This window comes from Poecilia mexicana, unplaced genomic scaffold (genome assembly GCF_051168715.1).
Source record: "Poecilia mexicana isolate PSO_F unplaced genomic scaffold, ASM5116871v1 scaffold_14, whole genome shotgun sequence".
In the NCBI taxonomy this organism is placed as follows: Eukaryota; Metazoa; Chordata; class Actinopteri; order Cyprinodontiformes; family Poeciliidae; genus Poecilia; species Poecilia mexicana.
The window spans coordinates 1,736,638-1,752,395 of record NW_028263383.1 but is presented as its reverse complement, the minus strand read 5'-3'; the positions used below and the strand labels follow the sequence as shown (position 1 = coordinate 1,752,395).

Sequence of the window (15,758 nt, the reverse complement as noted above, 5' to 3'; positions counted from 1 at the left end):
ACCTGGGGCTCAAACATGTAAAAACCTTCCCATTTTATAGGAAAAAGCTTTTCCCTGTAGAAGGGCCCTTAGTTTAGCTCAGTTCCTGTCAATTAGTCTCCCCTCCTCACTTTTCCTTCTGCCACAGCTGCACCACTTCTCCAATGGATAGTTCTTCTGGTTTATTTGTCATTTTAACCCTTCCTGCCTATTTAAACTCCTGGTTTTCATTTTCATATTATATTACACTCACACCAGTTTTATATTATGTTTCCTTCATGGCACCTTTGTAATTATTTATCATTTATAAAAACTCTTCACCTTTCTGCCTCTGGTTCTGCCTGGATTTGGGCCCAGTAACAAACCACATAACTGAAGTAGCTAAAGCAGTTTTTTAATTTAAACTTTATGTTCATCAGAGGTTTAGTGCACATCTGGGTAGCACTCTTTGACTTTCCCTTGAATATAAATGTCAATGAACACAGGCCCATTTCTTCTATCCCAGAACCAGTAAGCTGAATGTGGGTCCTGATTTTTTCACACAGTGAGGACAACGGTAAGCGAAATAAAAAGTCACGAAGGCTCACTGTACCTAACAGGAGCATGTATGCTCACCAGCGGTCTCCAGCAACCGTAAGATGTTATACACATATCAACAAGCTGTCCACGACTGAGGCCAGAAAAAAGCTTTTCTGTCCAATCATTGCAAACATAAAAAATTAAAACTTCAGCAGGGACTGTCCTTTAGTCAGGTGAGACTAGAGGACACAGTCTCACAGGAGACTAAGTTGTAGTTTTTAAGCAACAAACACTTCAGATGGGTTTGGTGTGAAACAAAAGATGAATATGTGAAAATAGACTTTACCTCTACTGTTAAGTGTGGAGGAGAATCTGCAAAACTTTGGGCCTGTTTCTCTTCCAAAGGAAAAAAGAAAGTTAAAAATATGAAAAGTGGGTTGTTTTGGGGTCTTTTAGCATCCATCCAAAACAAAAACCAAAATCACGTCCCCTGACTCCGTCTGATACCTCAGCAGACGATACTGCTGTCTCTACAGGTTAACCCGGCTGCCCAACAGAAGAAACTCATTTCAACATTTTGATCCGTTTCTTTTGGTCATGAGTGTTATCTGGTGACAATAAGGGATGGAGAACAAGTAAATCAAGAGCTTTATCAGGTTTACCAATCACAAAATGTACCCACTTTCATGGCCAACTTTTAAAGCGGAAAATATGGTGAAAGGTTAACATAAGAGAGCTGGACAATCTTGAGAGATTGATCAAATTATATTTTACAATGGGGAATCAACTGAATAAATGTAATGTAAATCTTTAATAAATTTTCCCCCCCTTTTTATCCAGGAATACTTTTTAATAGGATAACAGAAACAACATTCAATTTCTTGTAGTCTTACTTCTCCTTTGAACATGTATGACTCAGGCCGCCATTAAACAACATAATCAAGGAAGTCATTTTCTAGCGCTGGCATGACATCAACACCATTTGTGCACAGAGCTTCACAAGGATATAATGCACAGAGCTTCAAAAACCATTGGGGAGTTTGTTGGTGGTTTGGTTTTATGCAGGTTCAGGCAATATTTTACACTCTGTTGAATGAGCAGGAGCTCATTAGCAAAATGACATGAAAGCTAGGACGTATCTGAAGGTTGCTAAGAGACTGGTTCGGAATCCCTTGCCTGGTAACAGACACGGAGATAGCATGCAAACATTCCCCGTTGCAACAGGGGAAGAAGCCATGCGCAAAAATTTACATCTTCTTTAAATAGACAAAACCGGGCGCAGGAGATCAGCCTGGTTCTCGTTTTAATAAATATTTTCAAACTCATGTATTTCTAATTGAGTTTCAGGTATTATCGCCAGAAAGCAGTTGGCCAGTGATCCTTGTTTATAACCATTCGTTGGCAGAGGAAGCGCAAAACTATCGGGAACCAAATAAAAATCTGCGTTGTGTCCGATTGTGACCTGATCGCCATCGGTGCCAGGGCTTGACGCAGGCCGCTGGCGGCAGGATGTTTCCTTCGCACTAATCCCCCCCCCCCGCCCCCCCCTCAGCTCTTGAGGCCGGGCTTTCTGGTCATGTGGGAACGAAGGCAGCAAACCGGCTGCCGCCTCGCTCAGGGTCCCGGCTCAAATCCCCCACTTGGCTCTTGTATTAGTATTAGAACGAATGAGTATTAGTTCATGCCTGTGTTGGGAGGCAGAATATGGAAACAGATGTTGATGGCAGCAGGGAAGGGGGAGGGACCAAAGTGGCCTGAATGAATGAGAGGAATAAGGTACGGAGCAGGACATTGGATGTGGTTTAAAGGTAATCCAGCTGTGTGTTTGAAGTATCTGTTAATTGGGCTCTTTGCTTGTATTCCTGGGCCAAAAGCCCCAAATGTACTTCTTCTTTGAAACTATGGATGAAATTTAGCTTATTTAAAGCAGCCTAACGCTATTGAATTAATGAAAAAAACAAAAAACATATCGGTTAAGTCTGTTAATAAAAGAAAATTACAGAAGCATTTTAATCTGGAACAAGATGAAGAAAGGAGACAAAAAATGGAGAAAAATAACAGTGTAACGGCAACAGAGGGAACTTCGGGTCAAAATGTCCCAAATTAGACTGCTGCTGTGTCTGCTGATGTTTGATGATTGATCATCCATTCTAATGCACTATGGAAAAGATTTTTTCCCTGGCGTTTGTGAAATAAATCAATATATGTTGTGCCAAAAAGACGACAGTGTTGCCAACTTTTTGGAGCACCCTTTTTTCAGGTTGAGGAGGGGTTATTAACAATATGTATCACCCAGGAAACACAGTAAGTTTACCTGAACAAAGTCAGAGTGAAGGTAGAAGTTTGTGAATGCTAGATTATGATTGCTAAATTTTGTTAAATAGCTAAACCTTTATTTAGCAGGCAAAACACTATTTGCAATGTTAGCATGAAATGCTAAAACGATATGAAATGCAGCTTCCATTTGTAGCTTTTAGTCATGTATTTGTGTTCAATTTAATAGCAACAAGAAACATCTTCTGCTAAAGAGAAACCCTTCCCTTCACCGTCAAAGACACTAAACTGATCAATTAGCAATCTGTGTTCAATGTCACAGTTTGAGAAGCATGTTGCTATATAGTTTACAGCAGTGGTTCCCAAACCTTTTCTTCTGCGCCCCCCAGTGGTTTCCAAACATTTTCTGGGCCCCCCCAATGGATTACAAATGGCTGTCTGGTTGAAACGACGTGTGTGAGGGGAGGGGGGGGGGGGGTTTTAGAAACTCCCTGTCTCTAAGAACGGGTGGGAAGGGGGGGGAATCGACTTTTTTGGAGGCAAATTGAATCTACGTAGCTGAACATAGACAACAACATCGGTAGCCTACAGGCTACTTGTTAAGCTTAAGGTGTTGCATTGATATTAGCTAGTCATCTTTTAGCTAACATTACCTGCATCCAGCAGCTTTACTCAACTCAGTCGGTTAGTTTGGGGGAAAAACTGTGAAAAGTTCTTTGCGTTTTGCTGGTTTGCTGCCGCCGTGATTCTAACACACACCTGCGTAGCTCTGCACAGTAGCAGCAGCAGGTCTCCTTCACTGCCGCACAGGTGTAAACCCAGCGCGAGAGTTGTAGCACTCATGTTGCGTTTAAAGGCGGCTCGGAAATACAGGTTACCACATGCTGACAACTGATTAAACGGTTTTAACTGCTGATTAAAGTGACAGAGGACACAGATATGGGAAGTGTGGAAGCCCCTATTGTATCAAATTAACAGAGGAATAACAGAGAGTTGGCCATTCTACGGTAAAAACCCAGCGCATACAGCGTTCATGTTTTGTTTTTTTTCATCCAGACGGCTTCCCGCTCCCCCCCCTGCAATGGCACGGCGCCCCCCATAGGGGGCGCGCACCACAGTTTGGGAACCTCTGGTTTACAGCATGGCCTGGTTACTATGGTAAACAGAGATATTAAAAAGTTACAACTTATTAGTAAGTTTTTAATTTAGGGGGTAAAATTTAAAACTATAACAAAGTCCAAACCCCCACCAAGTCACTGCAGAGGGTCCAGATCCTCTGTACGACTCAAAATGTAAAACATGTCAAAATGGCTGAAACCGTACATCTTTGACCCTGAAGCAGAAGAAGTGGAGCCTCCTGTACATCCAACAAAGATGCGACGATCAATAATTCAGATTTTGTATACAAAATGTTGTATACAAGATACATTTTTAGCATAACAAAGAGAAACCTTTCCTTTAAAGCACAGGTTTCCATTCTTGTTTTCATGTAGATGCTTTATATGTTGGAAAGAGACGTCTAAGTTTTAAAGGAGAAAGTCTTTATCTTTCACTTTTCAGCCATCAAATACACAATACAAAAGTGAAAATTTATTTCATTTTTAATCATTAAGCAGCATTGAAAGACAGTCCATGCAAATGGCAAAATATATGCATTGCAAGCAGAGATTTAATGTATGGCAGATGAAAGACGTTAGCCAATCCAATATTGCATCCAAGCGTTTCTTTGTGATTGCTGAAGTGCACACGTTACTGTGCACAGCTGCGATTTAAAATATTGTGCATCTCTAATGCAATCCATAAAGATTAAATGTTTCAAACATGGAAGATTCGGTTAGGAGCCACAGAGTCCACTTTTACTGTAAATATGTTAAAGCTACAGTATGGCAATAATTACCATGATAAGACAGTATGTTTTTTTTTTGTTTTTAAAGTATTAAAAACAACCACTTTATGAAATCTTGCATTTGCTTTAAAAATGTCCTTAGCCTGTTTTGTTCTGACCTTTTCTCAAGTGACTGGAGTTTCTTCCTCGTTTCTTTTGAGATGGAAATATTTAAACACTTCATCTGCTGAATGAGACTCATTCAGCAGATGGAGGAGCTCAGTGGCCGATGTTGGAGCGTTTCATCACTCGCTCTGTCTAATAGGTGCGAGTAAAGGCCGAAGCCTGATGTGGTGAGTGATGCAGATGTTCTCTCTGCAGACTCTGTTCTAGGTCAATCTGTGTTCAGGTCAAGGGCTATTTTAGGGCAGGTGATTCAGTGTGGGCTGGGGTTTTTTTTGTTTTTTTTGCAGCTGTCAATCACATCTGCTCTATTTTCTGCTTAAATCAGTGTCTGTCGCTGGTACTCACCAGCTTTGATGCGGATGTTCGGGCTGCGGATCTTGCCCGCCTGGTTCTCGGCGGTGCAAAAGTAGTCGTTGTCGTGGATGTAGCTGTTGTACGCGGAGGGCGAGAACGGGTACAGCTGGAGGGTGCCGTTGGCGTGCACATGGCGGATGTGGGGCACGTCGTAGATGTCGTCGCCAGTGGCCAGGTACCAGCGCAGTATGGCGCTGGGGGTGCCCCCTGCAGGACAGGGCAGGGACACCCCCACTGAGCTGGAGTAGGTTACCCTCTGCAGGGAGGCATTTACAAAGTACAGCCTGGTAGAGCCCACATCCTCACTGTGTACTGCAGAGGCAAACAGATGAAGCGTTAGCACTTATATGTCAGATGTGGTGGAAACACCAAAACAAAAGAAAAACGTTGCAGTAGGCATGGGCCAGTTGCCATTATCTATGTATACCAATGTGTTAAAAAGGTAAGATTAGAATAACGCTACAATTTCAAACACTGCGCAGTATTTTGAGGATCTTCCCCTCATAGATCATTCAACATTTTGTTGTGTGTTTTCCTAAAAACCTGTGTTCTTCTTTTGGCACGTTTTGGTACCACTGACCACCATTCAACCTGAATTTATTGAAAGCGTCACTGCTCCATTTTGATCTTCAGTCTTAGCCATTTTTCTACATTTCATACATCAATATCAACTAAACAGTGTGAAACCCATTAAAAAACAAAAAGTATTTATTGCTTTATTTGAATTATTAAAGATTTTTGTTAATTATTATTAAAAGCAGTAAAATCATGTCATATATCTTTACTTTAACTATTATATTTACTCCAGGTTATCCCACATTGTAATGGCTCTTGCCCACATCATAAACAACAGAAACAAGTTTAAAAGGGTGGGAACGTCCTTCAGACGTGTTGCAAAATAATCAAAATAAATGTATGTCAAATGTCCAGCTGCAAACATCAGTCATGTGACTCAAAAAGCCAGGGATTTGGGCTAAAGCTTGTGATGGTTTAGGTGGATGGGACCGGGTGGGGGGAGGAAGAGGAGGAGGAGGAGTCCGTTACCTCCATACAGTTTGTGTGCAGATACACAAAGACAAACAGAGACACGGGGAGGGAGGGAACTCGCTGATAGGTTATGTGATTGGAATTTCTATGCCAGACGCAGAGATTTAAGTCTGTTTAATCTCCTTACATATTTACACAAAAACACACACACAAATACACACACGTAGCCATGTTATTCATAGGCTGTCAGATTAAACACACACACCTCCAACAGAGAAAAGGAGAGTTAAAAGAGGAGAAATTAAGGGGGGGCAGGAGGAGGTGCACCAGGTTTGGGAGTTATTAAGAGAGGAGTTAATGGGGGGGGGGGCACTTCTGATGGACAGATGTGGTATTTAACCACTGCTGACTCTAATTTACCACGTTATCTCATATACACCCCCTGACCAAATCCTTCAGTCCAGGACAGATTTTATTAGAGGTCCTCAAAGACACCAAAAGATGTAAAGTTTGGGTTACCAACTGCATAAAATCACTGTATTTTTTTCTCTCTACATTAACATTTTATTACAAACTATTACAAAATCGACTGGTGATCGAAAATAAAATAAAAAATACATTTGCTTCTTTTATTTTGTTGTTGTTGTTGTTGCTTCTTTTTTATATATATATATATATATATATATATATATATATATATATATATATATATATATATATATATATATATATATATATATATATTACCACTCTGCTTAATAGTTGTTCAGCTTTAGGAAACACTGAGCACAATCACTTGTTGCAAGTGTAACATTCAACAAGCAGAGATATTTTGCAAAGATTTCACCAAAAAGTAAAATTTATTTTGGAAAATATCTTTTTGAGACCGAATAGCTGTGAAAAGTAAGGCTCACTTCATAGGATAAAACAAAAAAACTTTTAAAAATTTGACATTTTGGAAATGTGTAGACAGCTACATGTGGATATGTGGATGATTATATTTATTTTAATGTTAACGTTTCCCTCATGTGGCACAGTATGCTGTGCAGTGAGGGGAGGGAAAGGTGTGGAGGTTTTGACTCACAAAAGGGGAATAATAGAACATGTAATAAATATCTCAGACATTGCCAAAGGCTTTTACAAAGAGGACGGTTTTATAGAGAGATTTGAAGGCAGTTAGAGATTTAGTGCGCCCCGTTTCAGTGGGCAGGGAGTTCGATGAACTGGGGGTGGGGTTTGAGAGGAAAACGCTTTATTTCTCGTTATAACAAACGCTGACCTGGAGGTAGTTGGCAAGACACAAACCATGGATCTCCATGGTCAGGAGGGTGGAAAAAGGTCAATAAGTCAGAGATGTTTTTAGGGACATTTGGGCTAAAGTGCTGTTTTCTTTATTCATCTGGGGAAAAAACGTTTTTGGCCACTGAGAGACTGAGCAAGGAATATTTAAAGCATTGGACTTGAACTGATTTTGACACTATCAAGACCAGAAACATTTTTGACTTGAGATTAGAATAAAATATTATTTTCAAACTCCTGTCAGCCTGGACAATATTATTTGAGAGACAGTAACGATAGCTAGTTATCAAATCTTTAAATTTACTGAAATTTTATGCCATGCAAAATTTAAAGCAACGAGATAAACTTTTTTATAACATCAGTCAAGTTTACTTTAGATATGATGTGTCACTACAGATGAATTGGCAGAATTGTGCTTTTTATCTTTTTCTTATAAGAAATTAATGCAAAAAATATCCAATCAAACATGGAAACTTTGTTGTTCTAAATTGTTAATATCAATATTATGTTACAGAATCAAAGAGAAAGGCAGCCATCTTATCCATCCGATGAGGTTTATCAATAATTGTAGCTTCTTTTAGAAGACGGGGGGGATTTCTGGTTAAAGATTGATAAATCTGGGCAACATGTTACAGATGGTATATGAAAATATGTCTGGCAGTCCAGCGGTGGGCTGCAAAAACCAGGTCAGACTCCCTCCCCTCCGCAGATTACTGATAATAGCCCCTGAGCATAAAGCCCATATTAAAGATTGCAATATCTATAATCTCCCAATGGGGGGACAGCAGTAAAGTAGGGAAGTGAGGGGTCGCCCTATCAGCTTCGGGGGAGGGGGTTGTGGGCAGCGAAAGACCCTCTCATACAGTAGATTATATGGCCTGGAGGCATGGGCATTTGGGGGGCTGCAGAGCGCTGGGACTGATGGTGCGGGAAGTGGATCAGAAAGAACTCCCACTACTCAAAACCATGTCAAAGCTGTGTCAAAACCATGTAAAATGCACACACACACACGCACGCACGCACACACACACACACACAGATTAAAAAAAATAATTAAAAAAACCCTTCATATACGGCCTGTCCTCAGCCATATTGGGACAAGGCAAAGTGGCTTTCAATGGCTCAGAAACTCCACCAAGCAACTACAAACCATCAACCTAAACATTTTAAGTAGAAACTCTGTTAGTGCAGATCATTTAGAGAAAAACATGTCTCTTTATGATGTGAACCAAAACATACCGCTTCCTTCTTAGGCACCATCTGACAACCTGATGTCCGAACAAACACCATGTCTGTCTGTCTGTCTACATGTCTACCTATCTAAGTCAATAACTCAATGAAGTCAGCTGGCTAGATGGAAAAACTTGTATCTGACAATCTTTACAGAAGCCAGTTAAGAGACATGCTGGCTAATAAAGTGTGAGAAATTCCATTTATTGGTCAGTGTTCAAAAAATCTTACATTTTTTAACACCTCCTGTGGAAAATGTTGCAATATATATGCTGACAGACTTAAGGGATAATGAAAACACACGTGGTTTCTAGACCTTCACACAAGCAACTACAAAACACAGCTACCAGTTACAAGATTCTTAATATTTAATTTCCCATATCTCCTATATTAGATGCAATGTAATATAAAAGTAGGTATTTTCTAATTAAGCTAAACTATAACTTATTAAATATTTACAAATAGAGAAACTAACTACATAACTTTGATAAGATGATCCCCCTGCAAACAATATAAGTGGCAGGGGAAAAGCAACAACAAAACAAGGAAGAAAAATGTTTTTCAAAATTACTCTTCACCATGTCAAAAAATAAAAACTACAATTTCAAAAGATACATTTTTAGAGTATTTAAAGATTTTATACAACAGATTTATGCTTCACAGCCACCAGGAGATATTTGTTACAAAAACTGGTACAAAAATGTGTTAAATATATATTAGATATGCATGAGAAAAAAAAGAGTATAGACAATGTATTTAAAAAGGAAGTTAAAGGACAAACAAAAGCTACTTAAGATACGACCATTTAGTCTGCAGCAGAGCAAAAGAGATCAAAACTTTGAGCATATGGCACAAAATCTGGACAGAATACAGAAAAGGTTTTTTATTATTATTAGAAGTCTTAATCAGAATTGGCCAAAAAAAAAAAAAAAGATCATGTTGCTGAAAGCAAATAAAAAATGCGACGAAATAAAAAAAAAAAAAAAACTCCAGACGTTGCAGATATTTAATAACTTTTTAGGCTTTCAGCTTGATAGTTGGAGGAAAAACAACCGATATGACACTGGTTTAGTTATATTTTTCCCCTTTATTATTGTCCTGTCCTGAAAAGGTTGCAGAACTACATATTCTGACATTTCTTCCTGGACATGGTCCTACTGATTTCATATATATAACTATATGTTGCATGACAACATTCCTTAAGACTGGCACTGAATTGCAAACAACTGATTGACAGACAAGAGAGCTGGAATTTTTTTTCCCTCTACGATAAAATATTTTTCACACTTTGTTTACTACTCTTTTCTTAGAAAATAATCTTGAATACTTTCCTAGTCGATCCTATCTTTTACTATGTTGCCGAACTTCTGTTTAGCTCCTAAATAACACACTTACACTTTAAAATGTTCTTTAAAGCTCATCACACAGAGACTGTAGTATTTAACCTTTCTGGTTTCAATTTTGAAGCAACATTATAAGAATCACAGAAAGAGACCAAGTATAACTGCAATGAGTTACTTTGTGGCAATGTCTAAACTCTAAAGAAATGAGAAATAAACGTAACACCAGTATTAATCCTTACGACACTATTGATTGTCAGCACATTGTAAAGCAAAGGCTAATTTTAATTGACCTATTTCTACAACATGGATCTCTGTGGAGCAAAGAGATGGGTGGAAGACGAGCTCCACCCATTCCCCACTGGGACAAAGATTTTAACACTAAAAACAGCCTGCCCCTGCCTGAAAACTATCACGTTACATTATCTTGAAATTATCATAAGGAGTAAAAACTGAGAGATAAATTTAGATCACAACACACAAATTGCTATATTTTGACAAAAAGGGGACAGCTTTTTTTGCAGATAGAGAGCAACTGTAAGCGACGCGTCACAGATCCAGCCCACCAGGTGTGGTCAAAGGCTCGGTGCTGCGTTCGTGCCAGGACGGCAGAGTTTCCACTCCATTTAAAACCAGCAGATCAAACGCCAACAACCACCTGTGCCAACCAGTATGGTGGCTTACACTGCCAAGAAAACAAACCGTAACCACTGCGCCAGTGATAGAAAAATATAGGAACATAAATATATTGCATGTTTTTAATGATGTTTAACACGTTAAGAAATTAATTTTTTTTTTTTTTTTTTTTAATCCGCTAAAAATGATTGATGCTTAACTTTGTTTCTAATAGTTTGTTTAGAAAGTAGCTTCCTCAGAATTAATTGCATCCCTCACCATAACTAATTTAAACTGCCTAGCTGACTTTTTCTGGCTGTACCATACAAACATCCAAAATCCCAACACTTCTTCCTAAAAAAAAAATTAAGATGAATCGCTGAATATTTCTTGTTTAGAGCCAGATTAATCTGCAGCATATGACCTATGAAATAAGCCGGTGTAAACAGCAATGCAATAAATATTTGAGGGATGGTAAGAAGTACCTGGAGGAATTGTTGCTGATTTTCTGCTGAGCCAGCACTAATGCTGCAGTTTTCATTTTACAGGTTTCACTGGTGACAACTGCATCCAGTGGCCCACCAATTACTGGTTATCCTAAGCGAATCAATCCCTTGCACTCCTGAATGTTGAGAAACCAGACTACCAAGCACACCGAGTACACAGCAAGGTAATAAGCTATTGAACTATCAGGGGTCAAAAAGTGCATTTCTGATTTTCTCTAAAAAGAAGACTTGGTTCATTAAAAAATAAACAATTAAGTGCCGTTTCCTCTGAGCAGCTTATGGCGTAGAATAGAACCACAACTTTTGGATTGTTTTTACAGACAGATTTACAGTTGGAGGAAATGCATTCCTGTTTTGCTAGGTGGCTAATAATTGAAAAGTGAAAAAGAGAAATACAGAATCTTTTGGCCAACACCACGTCACCTCAAAGTAGTTCTGATGTTGCAGCATGAAGGGAATCAGAAGGAATACGAAACGGGATGGCGGAGTTAGAGACTATATTCTAACAATTTGTGATTCCTTTAAGAATACAGCTGCTGGCTAACTGTTAGCCAGCAGCTGTTAGCTAATGTTGAAATCTAAGAGGTGATGCCTGAGAAACTGAAATGGACGCAATTGGACACTTCTGGTTCAAAATATGAAATATGCAGAATAGTCACGCATGGACGTGGTATTTATACAGAGATATTAGCTTTATTTCTTCTTCACCTTGCACAAAAATGAATAATTTTGACAACTCTTGTAGCATTAAAATCAATTTAAAATTAGACAAAAATGAAACATGCGAATTGGTCAAACATTGATTTGAATAATCCGTGTTGTCTATTGAGTCCTTAAAAGAAAGTTTCCAATCTATAAAATCTTATATTTTTGTCAGCGAAAACATTTTCTTCTCAACAAAATCATGACAATCTTCTTGACTTGCTCACCTGAATTCATTATTGTGTATTAAAAGTTGGAAGGTGAAGTAAGCAGCATGACTTTCAAACACAGGAATTTAAGTCCAGGTGTTAGTGTTTCAAAGTGCAAAAACTTCCTTTCATAAAATCTACATTTCACTTGCAAATTCCTTGAAGCTTTGGTTCTTGCTTTATCACAGTTTTTCACTTTTCAAAGTATTTGGTTGACATTAATGAAAGATTCTCAAAATGCAACAATCACACTAAAATATCTCTCTCAGGAAAATGTCAAAAACGTATTCAATGCTTAAACCGCACTCTCTGATCATGCAGTTTTGCAAGTTGAAAACGATGAATAGTTACCTCAAGGTCATGTTGAACATGACTAGAAGGTGTGCCACATCAAAGTCCTGCTTTACATTACAAACAGGCAAAGATGTCTGATTGTTTTTCCTGCTAAAATCAGATCACAAGATCTTTGAAAATTTTAATTTTTCACAAAATTATCACCTACCAAAATATTGGGAGATTGCTTTTTCTAAGGATGTGTATTCCAAACTGGTTCTGAGGATTTAATACACGTGCAAACACAATTAAGCAGAACTGTTGTTGCCCACCCTTTGCCGCTCATGGACAGCTGATAGGCTGGTAGCAGTACTGACGGTGCTGCATGGTTTTGGAGAGGGTGTTGTTGCAGCTCTCCTTCACCCTGGAGGCTTCATCAGCCTCGTTCAGACACAGCTCCGGGGAGAAAAGCAGCCCTTACAGGGAAGGTGTTGGAGGCGCTGATGGCACCGCTGGAGCTGCAGCTTAGGCTGTCAGAGTCGCGGGAACTATTTTACACGCCCTGCCAGTGAGCCATGCATGAATATGTATGCCGGAGAAGCAGAAGTCATAACCTATGCAAGGTTTCATCATGCATAATGCAGCTGATCTACGCCTCTCCAGGATGTGAACGCACACAAGCGCGCGTGCACGCACACACACACACACACAAACACGCAAAGTTCAAAGCTGTATTGTTTTGGAGGGGGGGCTAAACAAACTCCAAAACCCCCAAATGTTTCAAATTCACACATTTTTACAATTCCACGTGCCCCTGTGCCCAACCCAAGACAAAAACACATCCTCATGCTGCCCTCCTCTGCTCTCCTCATTCCCTCTCGCAAATCTCAACCCAACAATAATTTCCAACACATTTTGGGTTTTATCTTATATACCAGTGGCCAGTTTTAGCAGACCTGCAGAAACGTGTCAAAATTAGCTGAAAGAACTGTTAGAAAAGCGCTCTCTTCTTTCCCTTAGCTCCATCTAGAAACAGCTTTGGGTTTTTTTTTTCTTTCAAAGTAGTTCTACTTCTTTCTTTTTTTGCTTGCCACCTGGCTGTCACTCATCCATCAGGTGTTTGTGGGACAGAAAAGTTGTGTTTTGATTTAGGTGGCAACAGGAAAAGCAACTAAGTGTGGAAACAAATCGGCACAGGAGACACTGAGATGCGATGCATTGAGAGAAGGGGTGCAAATTGAATATCGGTGGAGATATGGCGGGGGGTGTAGAGAGGTGTAAACTTATAGATAATCCTCGGGGGTCTGACTTAAGTAGGGTGGAGAAGTCAGGAGGAAGATTGCTGAAGTTGGATCTAATCAATGGATGGGGTTTTGCTGTTCCCCACCCTTGTCCCCAGCAATCTGTTCCCCCAAACCCGTTGCACCCACCGACGCCTCCCCCCCCCCCGGACCGTGCTGTGTCAGTAAAAAAAAAAAAAAAAGTGTGCTACTTCAGCAGTCCTCTGGGACCTGCTACCCCCTCACTTCAAAGAAGCCAGTTTCTCTCTTAATGTGAATATCAAATCTGTGGATCACAAGTCCCAGCACAGTCTGCATAAACTGCCCCTCCCCCCAGCCTTTAATTCTGCCTAGTGATGAGGGAAAGAGAGGGAGGGGAGTTATTGCGAGAGGAAGCGACTGAGCAAGAGAGGGAGGGAGGGAGAGATGGAGAGAGAGATGGAGAGAGAGGGAGATCCAACGAAAAAAAAACAAAAAAAAAACTACTTGCTTCAGAGATTTGACATTTGCCGAACACTCCCTCCTTCGGAAAAATGTGCAACGCTGGCATCCAATGAAACTCAGAGGAGGTCTGGCTCAATTTAGCAACACTGTGTTGATACACAGAGTTCTTACTGGGGAAAATTTTGCACTTCACTTTTGATGTCGGGCAAGGATGTTGTTTATTTTACTGTCCTCTATTGGTAAGTCCTTTCAGACAAAATATGAGATAAATTCAGTCAAACTGGGGAAAAGCTGTGCTGTCCCCTGGGGCTTTTCCAGATAGCAGCTTTTTATTATTCTTCATGAATGAAAGAAAACGTAACAGTGAAAAGCAAATTATTAAAATCAAAAAATATTATTTGAATCAGGTTTACAGTGGATTCATTTCTTCAGAGAGAGAAAAAATTAACTATATGAATCACATTTTTAAAAAAAAAGGTCAATTACAGATAAATTAACTCAAAGAGTGCTATTTTTAATGCCTTCCTCCATGTTCTAAAGAGTCAAATTAAGTAATGTGAGGTTTTCTGGTAAAAAAAAAAAAAGAAAAGTAGAGGCCTGCTTGAGAAATTACAAGCACAATGTTGCCTATAATTGAATGCTGCATATTACTCAAGTTGCAAAGGAAAGGGAATTGGCCAAGGAGGAGAAGGAAGGGGGGTCAGTGGTGTGAAGGAGCATGGTTCCCCCTGCTGCTGTCACACCTCTCATTAAACACCTCTAATTTAAAAAAAAATCACATCAAACCATTGTAATTTTGCACAAATAAATTACCATTTCAGTTGAATTTATTTTTATTTGCTTGAGATTATGGGGCTGTTTATTAGAATGTGAATTTAATTTTACTTATTGCTAATTAATCCACATTTGCAGTAAAGACAGCCTGTAAATTTTAAAGAGAAAACTGTACATCTTATTTTCAGGTACACCTAAAAATGTTGCTCTTATAACAGAATACTCTTGAAGAACAATTAGTGACTTTGCAACGGAGATTTTCTTTTTCTCTTTCTTTCTTCCTTCCTTTCTTTCTTTCTTTCCTTCTTTTTTTTTGTTCATTTAGGGCCCAAAAACATTTATCCTTTCCTTTTCAGTCGTTTTCGGGACAGCTAAGTGCAAGATATATATATATATATATATATATTTTTTTTTTTTTTTTTGGTTTTTTTTTTTTTTATTTAAAAAAACAAACAAAAAAACTAAGCATGCACTAGAACCATTAAGGGACGTCCCTGACGCACGCCTCCTATGCACGCGCCCGCGCTGGCTGACTGGCACAAGCGCGCGGGCACGTCCGCGGGGTCCAGGTGCGCTATTAGGGAGGAACATGACCGGGCAAGTCTCTAATCTGCACCCACGCCCCTGGAGTTTCTCATTTGGTGAAATAAATTTGCGTATTTTAATATAATTCCATTGAGCCTTCAGTCAAATCACATTGAATAAATTGTAGAAATAAAAAAATATAATACGAGAAGATATATTTAAAGAGCTAATTTTCCACTAACTAAAATTTGTCTGCATTCGAAACCAGTACTAAAAAAAAAAATAATTAATTCATACGCTGGTGGACCTATAGGGCCTTTTTATGCGCTAAAACCGCCATATTTCTGCTCCCAGTACCCGAGACTTTTAGAAATAAAAAATACATATTTGTCTCTCTCAAAGCTTCAGCTAATAAGGACAAAATCACATAAAAACGG

General features: G+C 39.2%; 1 protein-coding gene across 2 annotated transcripts in view; it reads right to left on the bottom strand.

Moving 5' to 3' along the window:
* The window catches only part of LOC106919086 (cell adhesion molecule DSCAML1-like), a 66,899-nt gene that overhangs the window by 49,328 nt on the left and 1,813 nt on the right, over positions 1 to 15,758 (bottom strand). For both annotated transcript variants that reach the window (XM_014989248.2, XM_014989249.2), the window contains exon 2: positions 5,129 to 5,449. In XM_014989248.2, coding sequence (XP_014844734.2) covers positions 5,129 to 5,449 — 321 coding nt within the window. The remainder of the gene's footprint in view (positions 1 to 5,128; positions 5,450 to 15,758) is intronic.